This window comes from Lycorma delicatula, chromosome 2, assembly GCF_047948215.1.
Source record: "Lycorma delicatula isolate Av1 chromosome 2, ASM4794821v1, whole genome shotgun sequence".
In the NCBI taxonomy this organism is placed as follows: domain Eukaryota; kingdom Metazoa; phylum Arthropoda; class Insecta; order Hemiptera; family Fulgoridae; genus Lycorma; species Lycorma delicatula.
The window spans coordinates 24590516-24613992 of NC_134456.1; the positions used below are offsets into that span (position 1 = coordinate 24590516).

A 23477-nucleotide genomic window follows, 5' to 3' on the forward strand; every position below is an offset into this window, starting at 1 on the left:
GGTTTTCAACTGTCTAACAACTTAATTACTCAGGTTTCTCCAAGGCACAGTCTCACTCTATTTTACAGTATCTCCCATCCCTGGTGCTGAGTAATTATACAATTCATTTCATTGTTTATTCTATCCTGAAATTTTCTGGGTATATTATCCTACGCTGAAGCTGTCACAGCTATTAAAGTATTTTATAATTCTTGGAAATAGGTTTTATCCATTTGAGGATATGTTTATGAAATTTTGAGAGCACCAATACATGGATGTATGAAACCATATCCATATACGCCTGCTCTGTGAAATAACAATTACAATTCAGTTTTACTGCTACCATGGTTTTTAGCATGAAATATATGAATTGTGTTAAAAAGAGAATATTTAATTAAAATTATTGCTACCAACAAATATCTATATTTTTAATAATTAAATCTTTATTATAAATGTACACAGGATGTATTTTCATAGAAAAATATAAAATCAGATAAAATTGTAAGTGTAACCTTATGCAGTCCTGTGCATGTATTTTGAAATTAATTACTGTTATTGAATAAAAAAAATAGTTACTATCTGATGCATCAAAAGTAGACAGGAAATTCTGTACACCGAATCATACAATAACTGAATTATTACAGCTTATGATTGCTTAGTGTCTCAAACTACTTTTTTAAATAAAGTTTGATTTTTTGAAAAGTAAAATTTTTCATTCAGTAATTCTAAAATGAAGTTAATTCTGTGGATTATTTTCTTAAATGTTTATTTAAAGTCCATGCATTGTTTACTGAATACTCATAATGTAAGTGTTTATTTTTGTAAAAATTCATGAGAATGGTTTGAATCATTTCTTAATTTCTTTCTATTCTGTGTATATATTTTGATCTTAGTGTATTAGTAACATTGCATCATCAGTTATTTGTTCTATTTAATACATTTTATGTTTTATACCTTCCTCTACCAGATTATTTATGATCCAACAATATTTTTTTTTATTTTAAGAGTTTTTATTTCAATTATGTTTTCACTTTATCTTAAGCTTTTATTTCAAATTTTATTGATTCCTTCATAAAGAAACATAATAAAATGTTTATACTTTAAAATAATAAAAATCGACAACTTAATTCTATCTAGAAATTTATTTTCTATCTGGAAGTTATTCCAGTTACGTAATTAGAAATGTGAAGGGTGTTCAAATAGCACGGATGAAGAGACTGGATCATAGTGTTGAAAAAAACTTTTGGAAGCATATTGCATATTTCTAATTATTTAGAAAATCAGTCATTATTTTTATTAGTTATTGACTATCTTAACTTTCAAAATTCTCTTCTGACCCTACATTTCAAATTTTTTCTGACTTGTCTCAAATGCTAGTCTTTTCTTTCTTGTTTTCTGGACATAAAGTTTAGGGCATTTAGAAAAAAAGAATGCCAGGGGATGGTGCATCATTCCTACAGACTGCAGAAGCTGGACTTTTTTCTCTTATTGGATCTTTCACTTAAATGGCAGTTATTTATTTTCATGACATTTCATAATTAATGAATGGATGGAAGGTAAGAAGATTAGATTCTAATCCTTTTTGACCATAATTATTTTTTGAATTGTGATAAGGGTGGTGTCTACTGAAAGTCTCTTCTAACTGCATCATTCTCCTGGTGCAGTTCTCTTTCAGTCCTTTCTCTGAAAGTCATTATGGTGCTAGGATCAAGGATGGTCTAGCATACTTGTGCCTGATGGGGTCTCTAGTTCTGTTTTTTTTTTTGTTTTGTTTTACGATTTCACCACAGAAACTTGAAGCTTGTTTGTGGGGTATGAAAATGGAATTTTGTAGTTATGAAAAATGCCATGCCTGATTGGGATTCAAACCCAGGACCTCTGAATAAAAAAACCGAGATACTACCACTCATCCACAGAGATTGGCTATTGGTTATTTGTGTACTTTTTATTTAGTGAGGAGTGTATAGAATTGGCTAATTGCAGGTAGATGCTATTGGTCAGATTGTTTAGGAACTGGTTGTGAAAGGTTGTTGTTCTTCTATATGTCAGCTGTATGTGGATTGAGATAGTCTGCTTGTTTTCTTCTTGTTTCTCACCTGATTCTTCATTTGTGATTGCCTTTTTGCAGTTTCATCATGATATAATGTATACAAATTATTTATATTTTAACTACTCGAACATGGTACCGCTGATATTTTAATTAATTAAATAATATTAACCATTATTGAAATCCATCTTTTACCAGCACATAGAAATATCTTCTAGATCTTTCGGCTTACTTGAAAGCCATCATCAGGAGTTAAAATATCAAATCGAAGTCAAAAATAATTTCTATCAAAAAGGCGAAGGCACATCGGTTTGAATCCAACCTCATATACATATATATTTTTTTTAACTTTTATTGTTAATTTAAATATATTGATTTATTAATAATTATTAACCTCTGATTATAAAAAGATTTTTACAATAAATAATTAAAAAAAAATAAAAAAATCAGAAGTTATTAGTTAAATAAAGTTTTATGTACCTTTCATTTTAATTAAAAATTTTCATAGAGGTTAATAATGCAATTAATAAATCAATATATTTAAATTAAAAAAAAAGTTAATAAAAAATATATGTATATGAAGTCAGATTCGAACTGATGTGTCCATGGTTATGGATCGACACATTCTCACTTACACCACATAACTACTTAGCCAACATGAAACAAAATTAATAAACTAATATAAAATACTGATACAAACACCATAAAAAACACCACACCACAAAAAAATATGATGCAATGTGGTGTCCACCACAATGCAATCGTGTATCTGTCCACTTTATTAAAGAATTGGAGGATCGTATCTTCAGCTTATTGATTTCTTCACATCCTGATATTTCTTCAATTAACTCCTGAAAACTTTCATTGTTTTTAAACTCATTTTTAATTAATATCCCATGAAAAAGTTTGTTCCAACATTTTTGTAAAGTGAATGATGTTATTTACTCCCAGGACTGAGCACACCAGTAAATAACGTCTTTCATATTAATCGTTTTCAAGACTTCAGGTACACTCTTTGAGTCACTTATCTCTTGTAATAGAGATTTCAGAAAGAGTGCACAGTAACGCCTTTTGAAACACTCTATCACCCCTTGATATAAAGACTGGATCAAATTTTTACATTTGATGGTAAAAGCTTGACCATTGCACAGATTTTAAGGATGTGTTGTTGCATTATCAATGAGTAAAACAGTCTTCTAGAAAGGGTCTTTGACTAAAAAGACTAAACACTGGAGACAAATTCATTGTTGAGCCGTTCAGTATACAAGCTAGTGGATACCCTGGAAATCTTTTGTTTTTTGTAGTTGACAGGAAGAACATTTTCTGCAGTATCTATTAAAGCCTTGAATTTTTGGGATTTGCCTATGTAAATATGTTGATGAGTTCCCGCAGCATTAATAAAAATACAAAACTATCACTCTTTGTTTCATCTTATGTCTTTTCATCCCTTGAAGTAACTGACGTTTTAGATAATATTTTAAAATTTAGTCCAGTTTCATCTATTATAGATCTGATCATTTGTGTATCCTTGGAAAAAATCATCCATTTCTGTTTTAAAGTCACCCACTGCATTGACGATGGCAGAAAACCTTTCCCCACAGACATTCACTTGCTGTACTTGGTATCTATTTTTCCATGTTTCGAGCATTCAGCACTGGTATTAAATCCTGTACCTGCCTCAATCATCATTTTGGACAAAATCTTGGCCCTTTCCTGTATAAATGGGCCTGTTAATGGCACTCTCTTTTCCCTTTGTTGCATGAACAATAAAAACACAGCCTCATTCACTCACTTTCTTTTTTTGGCACATTATCATTGTTCTCTTTTTGCCATTGTACAAGCATACTCTTCAAACTTATTTTTCATCTTGATCCAATTAGAAACAGTAGAAACACCAACACCAAAATAAACTGCCACAGTTCACATTTTTAATTCAACTAATTGCATCCAATCTTTCTTCAATTTTTATCACAACCTATTTCTGCTTTGTTGACATATACACAAATTTTTAAACTCAGTTCATATAAGTATCACAATAGCTACAAAAATGATCACCTAGTATGGATATTGAGCAGACTGTATAAACTACCTAAAGTGGCAAAACAATCTAACTTAGGGAGCAAGCCCATTATTCTTTCCCTTTTAGACAACTAAGAGGTAGTTAATCTGACAGGTGACCATATGTGCTTGCTTTCTACTTCAAACCAAGGAAACCTGTTTGTATTAAACAGAGCTATCATGACAAATCAAACTTTACAATCAATGTTTATTACATTAATCCTTGTTCTTCATCCAGAAAACAAATATTTATTGTTGAAATGTGGAATATAAAATTTTATTGACAAAATTTTATTGTTTTGGTTAAACAGTATTGTTTTGGTCAACAGATGTTTTACTGAAGTTTCATTGAACATATGTAAATAGATTTTTCAGATCAATGAGTTCACTAAAGCAGTATAATTTAAGGAAAATCTTCTTACTTTATCGACTCATTTTTTATTTCCATGAATATTTTATATGTATATTAAGAAGACCCATCAGTTAATTTAGTCTACAAATAATAGTTTATTGCCAAACACATTCATAATAATTTACAGAAGGTGATGAAAATGATGTCCATTCACTTCCATGCATTGGTCAACAAGTTTGACCATGTTCCTGGCTATTCCTGTTAATTTCTGGCTGTTCCTCTCTATTTCCTGGATTGCATTTGTAATTTTGTCTTTAATTTCTACAGAGTGTGTGGATTGCTTCTATAAACAATTTATTTTAAGAAATCTCCCTAGAAAGAAGTCTGGACTAGTCAGATTCGAGGATCTCACTGGACACAATCTTTTAGAAATGATTCTTCTCCCAAAAAAATCCTGTTTCATTTCCATGGTAGAGTGAGCTGATTGGCAATTGGCGCTGCCCTATTTCAATAACCAGTCATGTTCATCTTGCAGTAAGGCTAAGAACTGTTGAATAATTTCTTTGTGGAATGATCCACAGTATTTTCAAAAAACCTGTGGCTCATTTGCACATTATTCGCCTATTTTTTGTGAGTGTAGGAGAGATTCAAAGAAAATGTGCAGGTTTTCAGTTCCCCAGGTCAGGTAGTTCTGACTCTTAACATACCCACCAAGGTGAAACATGCTTCATCTGTAGAAAATCTGCTTTCATCTTCGAAAATGCCAACATTGCTTCTAATGAAGTTGTTAAACCATTGACTGTTGTGAACTCTTATAGCATAATCAGCATTAATTAGCTAATGGAAAACCTGCATTCGATAAGGATAACATTTCAGCATTCTCCTCATGGCAGTGTGGGCTGAGAACTTTTTTCACAGCTGATCACTCTTTTCTCAGCTTAGTACCTGCAGAAATTTATGAGGAGATTTTCTAACTGTCACTTTAGTGTCTTGTACGACCTGTGTCATTAAAACTGTCCTGTGTCGGGCAAGTTTCTGGTTTAACATCAAACATGTTTAATGAAATTTTTTAGGTAACTTCTGAATAACACTTTCCACAGGCGCTTTCTTTTCAAATTTCTCCCTGAACTTTCGCTTCACAACACACAATATTAGATTTCGTTTCTAAATAAGTTTCCATCACCAATACTCGTTCTTCAACAGTCAACTGTATTTTAACAAATAACACATGATTATGCAACCTTGTTCAAAAGCGAATGCTTGAGTGACTGGCAATACTCAAATGTGCAGGCAATAAACAGTTCTCCTTACTCCAGATCAAGTTGTACTAAGATCTTCCACATTATTTTAACCATCTCATGTTGATATATGCATTTTAACAAAAATATGCATTTAATGTAAACTAATGAGTGATAAAGGCCTCATTTAAGTTTATCACTCTCTCTCTCTCTCTCTCTCTGTGTGTGTGTATGTATATATACACTTTTTTGTTGTTTTTTTAACTAACTGAATTATGTTGTCAGTATTTGTATAATAATACAACCACAAATGGTGTAGTAAGTTATGATAATATGTAACCTTTGCCTGATGAAAATTAAAGCACCTTTGGAAATGTGTTATTCATGAAAAATACAATATCTATCTATCTTCTGTAAATTTTACAGCTCAAACAAATTAATTGGCATACACTACCAATCTTCACTCTAATGATGCTATTAATACTGTTAATGCAGTTCCACTCCAATTAACTGTTGATGCTTGCTCTTTCATAATAAAAAAAAAATCAGTAATAAGCATGTTTAAAATTTTAACAGTTATTTAAATTGTATTCAAAATTCATATTCATTTATCATGATTTGTGATTAAATTTAGATATATTTAGCATAATTATACTCTAGTTCTATTAAAATAAAGTATCAATAATTTATTAATTGAAATTAATAATTTATTAATATTAATTAAATTATGTTTAATTGAATTTTTTTTTGACAGTGGATTCATTTTTCTTATAAAAAATCAACTTTTTATTAGTCAAAAAAGTATTTTTTTTTCCACTTTTTAAATACTATTTGTGAATTAAAAATTGTCTCATACATTATTCAGTTTATTTGTTAAAAAATCAATCATTTAAATAAAAAATTAAATCATATTTCTTTAAATTTTATGAATGCTTTTGTTTAGATTTAATTTAATTCATTGATTTTTTTTCTTTGCAGCATTACTTTCTTGTTGGTTGCAATGGCATACATGTTTTACAAGTCATTAATAATGTCTAATAAGATTGTCTGTATAATTATGTAATGTTTACAGAAGTATTAGAGGTCCATGATCTGCACCTGACCCAATGATAATTGAATAGTGTAAACTGGTAATGATATGCAATTAAACATTACACTGATTAATACATGACAACAAATACTTATTTTCTTGTTACATATTTAATCTTTTTCTGCTCTGAAAGAGTTTTTTAATTTTCTTCTTAATTTAAAAAAAAATCTATTATTTCAGAACCCATACTACATTCATGTTCAGAAAATTTCTAGATGTAAACGCATGGGAAGACACTCTTTAGTTTATGACACTAATATTTACAATGTAAACAGCACTCATCAAGGATACATAGGAAATTTTACAGTGAAAACTAAAATATCAAATGAAATGAAGGTATGCTATTTAAATACTTATTGAGGATAAATTTATACATTTTTTATTAAAATAATCTGGTTAATAATAACAATATGGTTAATATATTTTTTTTCCAATTTTATACCACTCATAATGAAAGAAAAAAAATTACAAACTAATTGCTTTTTTATTGTCTCTACCTGAGGAAAAACATGAGACTAGCTATATAATGTAATTATAGTTGAGCTTCTGGAGGTTATGAGGCAGGAAGAAGCTTCAAATAACAAAATAATTAATGATTTGCACATCACTAGAGTTATGTTGAAAAATTTAGATGGGTCATGATCACACTCTAGTATCCATTATTCCATAGTCTGACTTATTCCCCTTACCCACAGTACAGTGTTGTAAGAAGTACTTTAGTGTTATTTGTTCCATTTATATTTATTTGGTTGGTGTTATTTATGTCATTTGATGTTATGAAGTCATTTATTTTTATATGTTTGATTGATTTATGTGCAGTAGATTTATATAAAATACTGAACATAATTAAATCTGTAATGCTTAATAAGTATGAAGACAGAGTTTGTTTTTACAGGGTAATCTAAAGAATTACAAAATTGGCACGTAGAACTCCTATACTGTTTTACAGCTTATCCTTAGCATCATAAGCTATATTGAATTTGTGTAATTCTCATATTATCGCCTTTCAATTGTAAGGGGGTAATATAAGAATTGAGAATAAGGAGTAATTACCCCTTCATGGCAATAACAATAATTATAGCCAAAAAAATAAGGTCTGATAGACCATCCCAAAAGGATTTACCATTATTTTACATTGCAAACTTCTATTGTTTGTAAAATTAAATGCTGAGATTTTTCAAAGGAAGAATCTTCTTCATAGGTACAATATTATTCATAGCAAATATTTTTAATATCCATCCCACATCCTCAATCTTAGTGAAAAAAAAAAAAACAGCTTGTTATTAAATTAAAACAGGCATTAAATTAAACAGTAGGTGGCAAAACATGTTTTGAAAGTCTTAACCAGTACAACAAATAAAACATTTTATTATAAAACTACCTTGAGCCAAAGATACTCTATGCTATTGAGTATTATTTAAAAATGGTCTGATCGGGATTAGTTTCAATTTTGTGATATTACATGAGTTTTATGATTTAAAAATTGCTTGTAAATTTGAAGGATTATTAAAATTTATATTTTAAGTAAATTTATTTACAGACATCTGTGAACATGAATTTTTTACATTTTGACTTTCTGTATGTTTATTTTATAAACAAGATTGAAAAATAAATATTTAATAGTTTGTAAAAAGAAATTAAATATAAATGAAATTTGCAAAGGAATAAAAGGAGACTGGTTCATGAAGATCTGTGGCAAGGTAGAGAAGAAAGTAATTTCTGGAAAATTAGATTCAACTCAAAGAAAAATAAAATAAAATCCTAGGAAGTGTAATATATCAGGAAATTGTGAAAAAGTAAGAATTATTGATAAATGTTTGAGGAGTAAAATGAAATTAAAGTTAATTTCAGAAAAGTGTGTATTAAAATCAGAATTTTAAACACTTATAAATGATTTACATTTGAAAAAGTCATTATTAATAGATGACATCAGCAGAATTACCATCCACTAGGACTAAATAAGTTGTATGAATTAATGTCATATATATTTTATAAGATAAAAGAAATACGATCAAGTTTAAAAAAGTACTACTGTTGACATGTAGATTTTTCCAAAAAATATTTGGAAAAATTATGAGAAATTTAATTAAAATTTCATGTAAAACTTAATGAATTGAAAACTGCAGCATGGAATTTGGAAAACTCATCTACTGATACAGCCATTTTCCAGTTTTAGAAAATATTTAAAATAACATAGATAAGAAAAAAATTCCATTTCCAATTTTTTGCTACTTAGTAAAGAATTTGTTTTAGTTCCACACTTTTTATTTGTGAGTAAACTTAATAACTATCAAAGATACTGCTAACAAATGGTTGAAGTCATATCCTACCACTAGCAGTTGTAATTCCATATTTTGATAAAAACACATGAATAATGTGTATGTAGGTCCTCACTTCAAAGTTGTGGAATATGTAGTACCACACTGCATTCTGCATCTCTTGGTTTTCTTTCTTGGTTTTTGCTTTTTTTATTATTTATTAATTAACTCCCTTAAAATCTTGAACCATTCATTGTTACCCTCTTTATGGATAGTACAACTATATTTATATCTGAAGATAATTATTTAAAATAACTTGAAAATTCTACATTAGAAATTAAAAAAAATATTCACTAAATGAATTGTAAGCATCTAATCTTAAATATGGATAAACTAAAGAAGCATTGTGCTTCTCAGATAAATATCACATAGTTAATCACATGGTTAAATTTTCATTAATGATAACAATGGTAATTTCTTTTGACCATGAAGGTCTTGATCATCTCTGGTTGTTTTATTAGTGATGAATTCTCTTGTAAAATTAAATTTATTCTGTTTGCAACAAAATCAAATCATATTGTTTTAATTCAAAGTGTTTTACAAAAATGCTAATCATTATAAATAGTCAGTTGTGCAATAGTGTAATGCAGCTGCTATCTGTTGGAGAATGTGTAAAGTAAAACTTAATTGCTGTAGCTTCAAGATTACACATAAAACTAAATTGAGTGCTACAAAATAAAAACTACATTCGTTCTTGAATCCTCATAGTTCTTTTGCAGACACTGGAAGCTGGAAACAATATGTGATTAATTGACTGTTTAATAAATTAGTCAAACCATTGAACTTCAACCAAAGCAGGTCAACCCTGAAACAAAAAAAAACTTTCAACAATAGTAAGTAAATGGTAGCTTCTTATGAGATATATAACAATAGAAAAAATATCAGCAACACTTAAAAAAAAACAAAAAACAAATAGTTTTTACAATATCAATATTATGGAAGTGTTTTAGTCTTTAAGTAAAAATCCTTTATAAAGCAATCTACAAAAATCTCTGTTGTTTGTCATATTACAAAAAATAAACATTATTAATTTTTTTGTTACTTAATTCCATAGTTTTTACATTCATGAAAAGTTGATGTATATCAAGGTATGTTAATGTTACAAAACTGAAAGTGTTTTTAGTAAATAATTTTTCTATAAAATTAAATGGAGGAAATGTTAATGATAAACATTTAAGAATTACAGTTCTTAAAATGTGTAAAAATGATATCACAGTTTGACATACTGTTTTGTCAACAATAAAATGAAAGTGGCTATAAATTATCCACTAATACAAATTTCTCAACAAACTAAATGCAATGAAAAAGTGATAGACTAAAGAATATGAATGAACTGCTTATGTTCCTAACCTGATACAGATGCTGATTCTGTGGAACTCTGCAACTGTCATCATCTGTACATTCATAAATCAATTATGAAAATAAAATTATCTCTTAAAAGAAGCAAAACTCTTTTTTGCTTATTTAATTTATTTAATTATTTAATTTATTAAATAATTTACATCCTGCTTCAGCTGTCCTACATATGTACTTTATTCTGAAAAAACTTGAGTGTTATAACATTTATTTTCTATTTTATCTATGATGTGTTTTTTGTGAATATTTATTACAGTGATAAAGAAAAAAAAATGTTTAATGTTTCTCTAAGAGTGATACAATTTCTTCAGTTGTTTTTCTGTGTACATTACAAATCCCGAGTTAATCTCCAACAGTAGTCGACAAGCATGTTAGTATTTTATTTCCCTTTATAGCGGCTTTCCATCACCAAAATGTCTTGGTGGAAATGTTCACCGTTTACGTCACTTACATCTTTGAGGTTGTACGGGAAAAAATCCAGATGTGAGTGGTGGAAATGTAATTTCAAAGACATATTACATCCCATAGCTCTGTATGAAGTAAGAAGCTGATTAAGAATATCATGGTAATTGACAGATTTTTGTTTGCTGAGAAAAGTTTTGCAAATTTCTTTAAATGAAGTCAAAGCTGCACTTTCTACATTGTTTAACATTGACTTAAATACATCATTTTTTACCAACTCTCTTATTTGAGGATCAAAAAATATTTTTTCTTTAATTTTTCCTTCACTTACATTCAGAAATTTTTGCTTGATGTACAGAAATCCAGGACTACCCTTCTTCATTGCTTTTACAAAATTTTTCATTAATCCTAGCTTTAGTGGTGATGGGGTAAAAGTATTTTTTTGGGTTCAACTAAGGGCTCATGAATAATATTTTTCCCCTTTGGAGTTGTCTTGTTTCTTCTACTCTTTGGTAACATAATGTTTATTCCTAGCTTGGCTGTCCCATTCACAAAGAAAACACATGTACTTAGTATAGCCTAACTGCATGCCTAACAAAATAGTTATAACTTTCAAATCACTACATATGTTCCAGATATGTTTTTTATAATATATATTTTTAAGAACGTCTTTCATCACATCATATGTCTCTTTCAAATTAATACCACAAGCAATTGGTATTGAAGGATATTTGTTACTGTTATGTAGTAGAACCACTTTTAAACTATAATTAGATGACTCTATGAAAAGGCGCTAGTCCTCAAGTTTACAAACTTTTCCTAAGTGCAACATAAGCTCATCAATATTAGTGCAATAAACCAAATTATTTTCATCAATAAAGTACTGATAAAGTTCTTTTGTCTGCTTCAAAAGCCTGAAATTTTTGTATTTCTTTTGAAGTAAATTACAACATTGCATTCTTGATCCTAACAGTTCAGCTTGATTTTTGATAAATTTAAATCCCTAACCAAGTCATTTAATTCACATTGTGATATAAAATGTGGCTTATTGGAAGATAGTCAACCTTGATTGAGTATCTGATGATCTTGCGTTACGTTTTGAAGACCGCGCTTCTGAGCCGAGCGATTTACAGGGTTAGCGTCTGGCTGATGACCATGGGTTGTCTCTATCCCTTAGCAAAACGGAGATTGTGGTTCTAACGCAGAAGCATATTAAACCCTTTCTCCTCTTGCGAGTCGGGGATGTGGTTGACGAGATCAAGCTGGTGCGAAGTATCTCTGTATGCGGATTGACCGAAAACTCAGCTTAGCTGAGCCGCTGACAAAGCCGCGAGAGCCATAAGACGGCGACTGTTGATGTCCACGGTACGTTTCGTCCTATTATACGGAGTGGAAGTGTGGGTCCAGGCGTTAAAATTCGAGAGAAACCGAAAGCGGCTCACGCAGCTGCAACTCATCGCAGCCTTGCGAGTCGCTTCTGCGTATCGGACGGATTCTGAGCCTGCCGTTCTGGTGGTCGCTGGCCTTATTCTTATTGCTCTTTTGGTAAGGGAGCGCGTGGAGGCTTACAAGAGATGACGGGCAGGCGAAAGCTTGGAGAAAATCTCACATTTCTCGCCTGGCAAGAGATCTGCAACCGCAAGACCAAAGGCTTATCCGTCTGGTCAGACCGGGGACTGAGTGGCGACATGGAGAGGTGAAGTACAATGTGACCTAGTTATCTCCATGCCAGGGTTATCTTCATGCCATAGGGAAAGCGCTGTTCCCAGACTGCCTCTATTGCCTCAGTGAACGGGACCACACCGACCACATCTTTTTCAAATGTTCTTGGTGGGTAGCAGATCGAAGGACACTAGAGAAGGATCTTGGAGCACTGAGCCCTCACAATGTGATTGCGAAGATCCGTCTCTCTTGTGCCCAAGATCGAAGTGATCTGAGCAGCGGGGAGAGTGTGGTATGATTCATTGGCAGCATTCTCAGAGCCAAGAAGGGTGACCTGGATATTACTGATCCAAGTGAAAATTAGGTAGTGGCTTTCTTCGGCTAGGATAGGAGGACTCGGCGTGAAGTAATGTGTAAAGCAGTTCCAGGTTGAGTCCTGGTAGAAAGGAAGGTGGTTTTAGTCGGTAGTCTGCTGATGGCGGTTAAATAAGACTACCAGTGGGAGCCCAACACTCCATGCATAAATACATTTCCACCTTCCCCCCGAAAAAAAAGTTATTGTTATTATTATTAATTTAGTCACTCTAAACATGAATTTACTCGGAGGTTTGAGATAGATGATTGAAAGAACATTTGAAAAAAAATTCTAAAATTTAATAATTTCAAAATCTTTAATAGCTACAAAAAATTAGTTAAACCAAGGATTATTTTTAATTTTATGTATACTCATTAATTTATTATTCTGAGAAAAAGGGATTGGTGAAATGCAAATTAATATTTATTTTTATAAAATTATTTCAGATCCGAATAATTGCATGGATGTTACCTTCTGGAGAAAATAAAAAATGGATCAACGCAATTGATGCTACAGTTAAAGCATGCGATGGATTCGACAGATTCGCAAAGAATATTTTAACAGATATATTTAAGGCAAGTGGTGCAGAATACCACTGTCCAGTTGAGGCTGTAAGTATGTGAATTTATTTTCATCAAACAATATATAATTTGATTAATCAATTATATATTTTCTTTCTGATAAAATTGATATTTTAATAACATAAGAACCCTGTAAAGTACAGAACATTTACAAAGAGGTGGTCTAATATATAAATGCAATCATGACTTGTAATACAATATAATGAAGTATTGTAGTAATGGTATTAAAAAACTGTACTTTGTTGTTGTTGATTGTGCTAGTTTGTGATTGAAAGGAATTCAATAATTTTTTACTTTTCACTATTTGTCCCAGTTTTCCTAATGCTGTAATGCATGTAAAGTATCAGAAGTACAAAAGAACTGGTCAGAGATGTTTTCTGATAGTAACCTTACTTACTCGATCCTTGTTGTGAATTTGTAGCACTGAAAAAAGGGTGTATTTCTGTAAGCTTGGCATATTAATCTAAAACAATATATTTTCACGTGTTGTGCGGCTTGATCTGGATATTGAGAGATTGTTGACAATTTTGAATGTTTAAATAATTACAGTTTATTGGTTTAAAATGTTTTACAACCAGGCAAATTAATAATAATAACAATAGTGATAAATACAATAATGATAATTTTTTTTTCGGATGGAGATGGAAATGCATTTACGTACGGAGTGTCGGACAAACGCTGATGGTATTATCCAATCACTATCAGCAGACTACTAAAGCCACCCCACTTTCTACCAGGACTCGACCCGGAATTACTTCCGGTCGAGTCCTCCTATACTACCCTAAGAAGGCGCTACCTAATTTTCAGGACTACCCAGTTCACCTTATTTGGTCCTGAGAATATTGCCGACGAATCGGGTTACACTTTCCCAGCTGCTCAGGTTACGGAGCATCATCGCAACCACGATGTGGGGGTTCAGTGCTCCAAGATTCGCCTCTAGTATCCCTCGATCTGCCGTCCACCGAGCACATTTGAAAAAGGTGTGTTTAGCGTCGTCCCGTACACCGGGGTAATAGAGGCAGTCGGGGGACGGCGCTTTCCCTATGACATGGAGGTAAGCGCGGAAGTACCCGTGACCCGTTTGGGTCATGCAGTATTCCACCTCTCCATGTCGCCGCTCCGTCCACGGTCTGACCAGAGGGATAAGCCTTGCGGTCCATCGTCCTCTGGTCTCGTGGTCCCAGGTCTCTTGCCATGAGTGGAACGTACGAATGCGTTCCTCGTTGGCAATGGTCTCCCGGTCTTCGCTTGCCCGTCGCCACCTGTAGGTCACCTGGGGCTCCCTTGCCAAAATAGCAATGGGTATGACGCCGGCAACCACCATTACTGCAGGCTCGGAGACCTCCGACATGCGGAAGCGACTGGCAAGGCTGCAGTACGTTGCACCTGCGCGAGCCGCTTCTTGTTTCTTGCAGCTCTTATTGTCTAGGCCCACACTTCCAAACCGTATAACAGGATATAATGCACCGTGGACATCAGCAATCGCCGTCTGCTGGCCTAAGGTCCGCCGACATTCGCCATGAGCCGGCTGAGAGCAGTTTGTCGGCGGCTCTCCAAAGCTGAGTTTCCGGTCAATCATCATACCGAGGTACTTTGCGGCCGGCTTGGTCTCGACAAACTCCATCCCGACACCCAGGGAGAGAAGAGTGTCGATACGCTTCTTCGTTAGAACCACGGTCTCCGTTTTGCCGAGGGCTAGAGACATCCCGTTAAAGCCCAACAGGGCAAGGAACGAGGGGGGGTTGTGGCAACCGGAACGTCACTAGATAGATGTCTTCCCCTATGGGGTTGGGATGAGGGCTAGAGACAACCCATGCCGTCTAGCCAGACACCGACTGTGTGCATGGCTCAGCTGAGCCTCAGTTGGGCGCGCTCCACGTCGTGGTCTGTGACAATTAGCGCAACGTCGTCAGCGTACCCAACCAAGACAGTTTCTTCGGACATTTCCAGCCTCAGCAAGCCATCATAGAAGGCGTTCCAAAGGTCGGGGCCGAGAATTGGCCCCTGCGCCGCCCCTGACGTGATCGCAATCCTACGCCAGCCTGCCGCGGTCTCGTAAATGAGACCGTGGTTTCTCAGGTATGCATCCACCATTTTGAGGAGGTATTGAGGCACATTGAACGAATGGTCCAGGGCCCGAATCATATCGCTCCGTTTTGCGGAGTTGAAAGCGTTTTTAACGTCCAACGTAACGAGAAGGACTACACGTCGCAAAAAATTATTGTGGTTCTCTGCTCGCCGTACTGCCTCAACAACCTCTTGAATTCCGTCTAGGGTCGACCGACTCTGCTGGAAACCTTACTGGTTGGGTGACAGTCTACCTGCCTGATTCATCACCGCAACCAGTCTTTTCTTTAATAGCTTCTCCAATACCTTCCCAGCTGTGTCAAGCATACACAATGCTTGGGCGGTAGGAGGATTGCCCTTGAGCGGTTGTCTGGGTTTTCTTTGCGCTTGGGAATTAGAGCAAGATGCGCGGTTTTCCATCTGGCGCTCAAAGACCCAGCCTTCATCTGAAGGCTGGGTCTAGACATGTATAATGCATATCTATGCATTATACATGTCTAGAAGAAGACGGGGCCTGCAGCGCCCCACTAGTTTGAGTACTTCGGCCGGTATATCGTCGGGTCCATGGGATTTTTTGCCTTTTAGCAACCGTAGGACTCCCTCCAGTTCTTCCATCGAGAAGAGCGGGAAGTCGCCCACGTCGCCGAAGTCCCGTTTAGTACGTACCGAGTGGGCTGGGAACAACATCTTAACGACGTGTTCCGCTTTAGCCTCGTCTAGTGGAACTGGTGACCGCGAGACCCCTAATCGCCGAGTTACTATCTTGTAACCCAGCCACCAAAGGTCTGCATCCACGGTCTCCGTCAGTTCTCTCCAGCAGCGTGCTTTGCTCATGTTGATGGCTCGACGGAGCCGCTTCTTAGCCGTCTTATACTCGGCTGACCTGGCGTTTGCGTCTGTGTGATTCCTTGCACATTGCGCCACTCTTCTTAGTCGAAGACACTCTCGGCTCAACCCCGCAATCATCGGTGTCCACCAGTACACGGGTCGCTTCCGATGCCTCGGCCCTCCATGGGGCATGGGAGCGTCGCATGCAGAAGGAATCAGCCGCATGGTCGAGGCAACTACGGCTTCAGCGCCAGCGTCAACCCCCCGTTGGTGATGTTTTCAGAGGCTACCACCCCTGAGTGGATCTTTCTTTTGAATTCCTTCTCGTCGATTTTATTGATTTTGTATATTTTCAACAGCCGTGGAGGCCCCGGGCGCTCTCATCCACCATGTAGGACTCTAAATGAGATATATTGGTGGTCGCTACCGGTATAATCCTCGAGAACTCTCCAGTTCTGGACGAGCGTGACGGAAATAGGAGGCAACTGGAGGCGAGGGAAATATCGGGAATGTCCTGGACGGCGAGACGTCGTCGTGTTCCCTGTATTGAGGATCACGAGTCCAGTACGTGCCGCCATCTCCAGAATATATTTCCTTCTACAGTTGGTATGCGCCATACCTCACTCTACCACCCTAGATTTCAAGTCCTCAGCTCTGCTGCGATACGGAATCCATATCGCGGCAGTCCCGAGCGATTCCCGGAACCATTGGGAGTCGTCACGGTCCCGATACTGCTCGCTGATCAACACCAAGTCGGCCTCCCTGTCTCTGGCTAGCTGTAGCAGCAAGTCATCAATTAGCCGACTCCTGTTAAGGTTGGCCTGTAGTATGTTCAACATTCTAATGGAGCCTTCTCTTCGTCTGCTCCAGGGCTTCCTGGAAGACCTAACACTCCCTTGTTCCAGGTGCGTGAACCAGCTGCGAAGCGTTCACACTTTTTACTTGGCAGAGCATGTACCGTGGGGGGGCAGAACACTCCTTAGCCTTGTGCTCCCTTATCCCGCACTTATGGCAGAGCCGGCTTCTGTCAGGCCCCTTACATCCATGAGCCAGATGCCCATATCCATGGCACCTGAAACATCGTGGGACCTGTACCCTGGGTCCAATCTGGCAGTACACCCAGTCAATTCTTATCTTGGATTGACTGAGTAGTCTGGCAGAAGCCTTCTCTCCAATCTCTACTACTGTTGCATTCTTTCCCCTGGCATTAGCACTAGTAATGCTAACTCGGCAGTCTCCTATATCTCCGAGATCTCTTCTCAGTGCTGCTTCCACATCCTTCTTTCCTGTGCCGCAGAATAACAATAATAATTTATTTATTTGTTTGTATTTTTTGTGCAATAGGACAGCTACCTATAGCCTTTGTATATTACACAATAGTACATAAAAAAATATATACACATTAAAAAAAAAAAAATAATAATAATAATAAATGAACAAAAATATTAATATAGTAATTACAACCATAATAATAGTCAGGATAATAGTATTAAACGATAATTACATGACAAAATATAACATAATCAAAACAGTAAGCATGACATAAAAACAGAGAAAAATACATAATGTAATCAACAATCAAAATATTACACATCAAATATGATAGTAATGTCAGTAGTAAATGATAATATAGATTACACGTAAGACAGAGTTCAAAATAAATAATCGTTTGAAATTTATTCCAGGTATATAAACAGAAAACTAATATTCAGACCCATTAACAAAAGAAACCGCTAGTTTTAACCCTTTTTAATCACTAGTCTTACATTAACAAACAATCGTCTAAAGTTCACTTGCTGCCTACCCTAACAGTTTATGAGTGAAGTCGATTGCATTATTTCTTTCACTTGTACACTTATAGTTTTATAACTCATCGATAGTATTTTTTGGTTACTGGAATTACTCGTAGCGTCACCATAATCGTATCAAACTGGATACTCTTCTTGCTGGACTGACATCTTTTACACTCGTCTTGCAGATTCACACCTGTGACTCTCCACGCTGGACCGTCATTGTACGTCTCGCTAGACTGATTCACAGAACTCTGCCAAACCCACACAATTTCATACAACTCTGCCCTTACATTTTATTTAAAACACAAAATAACAAGCCACTAAACATTTAAACTTATATTGGACACTAATAACACTAACAGGGTGTAAAGAGCCCTGAAACTTAATAAAATCTAAAAATAAACACATTAAAAATAGATAGATAAATAAATAAACAAAAAATCATATGTCTTGACAATACCAAGATGATTAAATTATGTTCATGTTCATAGAAAAAACTACTACATAAAGAGAATCCTTAAGCAGTAACTTGTTACCATCTTCTTTACCATTTTACAAATCAGCAGCAATATTACTTGTTAGATCGTACCTTTTTCTGAGATCCTCATATGTCATGCACTCTTCCAGTGTTTGACTGTAAGCTATTTATTATATACACCACACATTGGTCTTTCTTCGCCAATTAACAAATATGAATTTGTTTGTGTGTCACTGAATTACCTTCTTTTTTTTTTGTTTGTTTTTTATTCCCCTTCCCCTTGGGATAGACCTAGACCGGCAAAGCACGACTCAATGCCAAGGGTGCCTTTGCCTCTAACCTTCCGAGTGACCATGCTGGATCCGGCTATGCCATTCCCAGCACGGGGTACCACCCGGTCGGCCGGGACTGGGTCTTTTCTAATGCCTTACCTCTAAGCAGATGTCCCCCTAGAGGGACCTCCACCTGGGACTCTGGTCTTCCTTTATGCCTTGCCATTAAGTGGAGGGACCCCTAGAGGACCCTCCACCTGGGACTCTGGTCTTTTCATTTTAACCTCCTAATAAATCCCCTGGAGTCCCCTTTCACTCATTGGCTGTGAGACACCTCGGCATCCCACACCTCCTGAAAAGAACTATCCACCCAACCCCTAATCTAGAAACCCCAAATCTCTGTTTTCAACGTCCCCCCTATCTTCCTCCTCATCTTCCACCTCCTCCCTAGTCTTAGCTCTTGTTATATGGATGACCATATTACTAATGGCGTCCCAATCACCCTCTCCATCACCCATCTGACACAGTGAAACACTATGTGCTCTACTGTATCACTCCCTCCGCAGTAGAGGCACCCAACCGGGTCCTCCTCTTTCCCACAAATACTTGTTGAAGCAACCATGACCGGATAGGAACTGCGTCATCTCATAGGTTAACTTACCACTGATTTACCAGAGTCTGGTCACCATCGCTTGTTCTCGGCAAGTCAGTTTTCACGAGAAGAAGAAAATTATTTTGCCTTTTCTAAAAATAAGGTGAAAAGCAGTTGGGACAGACAATATCCATTTATTACCTTTACATATTAGAGGTTTCTTTCTTGGTCTTCTACTCTAATCATGACTATTTGATTCTCATACAGGCTATAAATAGTTCTTTTGAAATCTGCGACAACTTTATCAGTTTCATTTGTTACGTATTTTTAATTGTGTATCTTATTCAATCCTTCTCTCTTAAACAGTATAGAGATTTGGATAGTAAATATGCTGTCTGTAACATAATAATCTACCCTTGCTGCCTAATTCACATTTAAATCATTCATATTATTTATTTCAATCTGTTCAACTATGAGTATGGCTATAAAAAATACATCATTACTCTCAGAGATGGCAAATCTGACTGGTATCTCTTATATTTTAAGTAATTTGCATTTGTAACAGCCTTAAGAAGGACCAGGACATATAGTATAAAGCAATGGATTTTATACCTTGTTAAATTATGAAATGACATATTATGTGTATTTCTTCAACTCAGTAGAAGATTAAGTGTATTTTAACACAGCAAATTTGTTTTTTGCAGAATATGTAAGTGTTCTGGTAAAAAAATAAATTGTCTGGTTAAACTCTTCTTTAGAAACTTGAGAAGAGTGATCTATGTAGCAAAGGGAAAAAGTATAGTTTTATTTCAACTTTTCTGTTCTGCTTTTCTAAATGTTTTCATTCATAAATAACCACTATATACCTTACACCTGCTAGTAAGAATAAGATTGGTGTTAGGTCAAAAATAAGTTATAACTGGGTCAGTGTTAAGCAGCTGTTATGTTGCAACACTGACTCTCAACTTATGGTAAAGATATATTGTTCTTGTTTTAGTAATTATACTTCTTGCTTTTAAAATTTACTTTCAAATACTACTGTTGAATGTTTGCCCATTTTATTAGTTATGTAAATTTTCTCATATAGCTGTTTTTATTAGACAATACTAGTATGTTTATCTATTTCTTTTGTAAAAGTATTATCCTTTGTTATGACAATATCTGGTTGATAGGTGCAGATGATTAGAATATGATGTTACAGGTGGTCAGAATATTAATTTAGTGCTATATATTTTGTAAAATATCTAAGACAAAAGAAGTTAGTGGATCGTGTAACAAGTAAAATGCTTGTGTAATGTATGTGTAAACAGATAATGAATCAGTTATTCATTTTTGGCACTGAAAGGTACTAATTATCAAGTTAAAGTATTCCACAATTGCTATCTAAATAGAGCATTTATGAAGGTCAAACCAATCTTTCAAACTTTATGTTTAATCATAAATATAGAATTGTATTATTAAATATCCCTATTTTTTTTAAAATGATTAATTAATTCCTTAAGCTTAGAGCTTGTATATGGAAATATGAAATGGAAATTTAGTGTTTAATAAATGCTTTATCTAATCAGGATTTGAGCCTGAGACCTTCTGAATAAAAGGCTGAGATGCTACCAATCCACCATGGAAATTGCTAATTAATGTATACAGCATGTTGTAAAATTGTAGTTCTTACAAATAAAAAAGAATCCGTTTTAATAAATATTTATTTTTTTCAGGGTAACTATTTCATTAACAATTACATAATTAACTTTGAGCGCATGACAAATATCCCAAATCCTTCATTTGGTGAATTGAAATTTAATATGCTGTTATATTCTATGAATAAAAATAAGAGGATTTTAGAATCATGTATGGATGTTCATTTGTTAGTAACTCGAGAGAGGATGATTCTAAAGAATGACAATTAATAACAGTAATAATAACACCAAAGGATTCATACTTTTTGTAGTTGTTAGATAAAATATTTTTATTTAGATATGTTTAATTGCTGATATTATATTCTGGGTTATGCTAACGTTATTGTTATACAATATTTTAATTTTGTTGGACTATTGTATTTGGTTTTTAATTTAGTATTCATATTTAGCTTTGAACTTCAATTAAAAATAATTTATTGTAATGTTAATATTATAACTAGTATGCTATTGTAATATTATTGTAAATTATGGCTTAAACGATTATTTGTATGAATAAAAATGTTAAATACATACATCTTTAGCTAATGATAATTTTAGTACTAATTCACCACTTATTGCTAATATTATTTTTATTTAAACATCCTAAACAGTATGTTCTATTATATCACATATATATTCCTACAAAGGGTTCATAGGTCTTACAAGGCTGCTGATTTCTTTTCACTCACTACAAACTGCTGTAGACTGGATGCAGGAAATTTGAATGAACACAAAGTTTGTTAATAATTATAATTAAACATTCATTTTGAATTCTTAATTTTTCTCCGTTTTCCATTAAAAGAAAAAAAGGTTTTTCTTACTGCATACAGAATTAGTTTATGTACCTTATCTTAAAACATAATATACTCTTGCACATTTTGCTTTGCATATATATATATATGTGTATGTATGTTATTCTAAGTGTTGAAATTGATATTTAATGTATTAATAATGAAAAGGAAATTAATATGAGCATTTAAATAAAAATTTTTTGGTGAAATGTATTATTTGTGTTTTAATATATTTTTGTTGCTTTTTTAAATATTTTGCTAAAATTTAAGATTTTATAAAAATTGTAAAATTATCAAGTAAATTAATTAAATTTTTTTTGAGATAGCGAGCAGTTGGAGCCCTGTTCAAAATTTTCAAAAATGTTTTCTATAGAAGTTTTATGGGATAATTTTTTCTAGAAACTTTTTGATTTAGTGAATCCTGTAAAATAATTGCCAAAAAACTCAATTGGAAGGGAATTGTAGATATTTTAGTTTTAGGAACAGTTTTCAGTCAATGTTAAAATTGAACTGAATCTCCAAGTTTGTTTCATTGGTTATTTTATAAGAAAACAGACAGGCATTAATTTATTAGAAGCTGAAAAACAGTATATGATAGAGGTCAGTGGATTTTAAACTTTATTCATCAACTGCAATTCCCCTACAACTTTTTATTCTAACTCAAAGCAAAAAGACAGTAGTCTTACTACTACAGTTATGGATAGCTATCCACAAATGTAGCATTGTATGTAGAAACCTTTTAGAATATCATTAAGCTCTGTTACAGAGGCAGAGGTTGAGAAGTATGTTTTATACATATTAAAACATTTTTACAGTGTCTTTTGTTGTACAGTATGGTGTTGTTTACATATCTGTGCTAATATATAATTTTCTGTGTTTATTTTGTGAGTATAAGAATCTGAATTGTGGAAAGTTTTTTATTTCAATAATTGTAATGGATGAGCTCAGAGATCATAGATTTGCATAATAATTGTTACAGGAGTATGGTTCTTTACTTGGCTGTAGCCAGATGACAGAACTAATGTAGGATGCCCCAAACGTATGGTGATGGTAAATCAGTCTGACCCTCGTGAAAATCCATTATTGCTGACAGGACTTCGAATTTACATAGAAGAATTTAGTTGTACGCTCCTTGGGTGAATATAATGATTGTGTTCTAGAATTTGATATGCAGCTGGGAATGAATATGAATGCACAGCATTAAATTTTGATCATTTAAATTTAAATTTTGATCATGGTGAAATATGAGTAGCATCAGCATAGCCTGTAATCTGACAGTTGCATTGAACGTATCATGTTTGGTACTACTGAGATCCCAATGATCATAATAAGCAAGTGATAATAGTGATGCAATAAGGTTTTAGCAAGTAGAGTATGATAGTAAAATTCCAGTGAGCTAGATACCGGTCATTTGTCATTCATATGTTACATTGTGCTGAATGTGCTAAAATCATGTCTTAGAAGGCAGTTCATTGACAATGAATTCCTTCATTGATAGGTGTCTGTTTGTTACACTTACTGTATAGCGCATAACAATCAAGG

General features: G+C 34.1%; 1 protein-coding gene across 1 annotated transcript; it reads left to right on the forward strand.

Annotated features, from left to right (window-relative positions):
• The first annotated feature begins 610 nt into the window (after nt 1-610).
• On the forward strand, nt 611-22094 carry LOC142320572 (uncharacterized). Its single transcript, XM_075358507.1, has 4 exons — nt 611-784; nt 6945-7100; nt 13304-13468; nt 21184-22094. The coding sequence occupies exons 1-4, from the start codon at nt 710-712 to the stop codon at nt 21373-21375; spliced, it is 588 nt and encodes a 195-aa protein (XP_075214622.1). The 5' UTR covers nt 611-709; the 3' UTR covers nt 21376-22094.
• Nucleotides 22095-23477: the final 1383 nt, after the last annotated feature.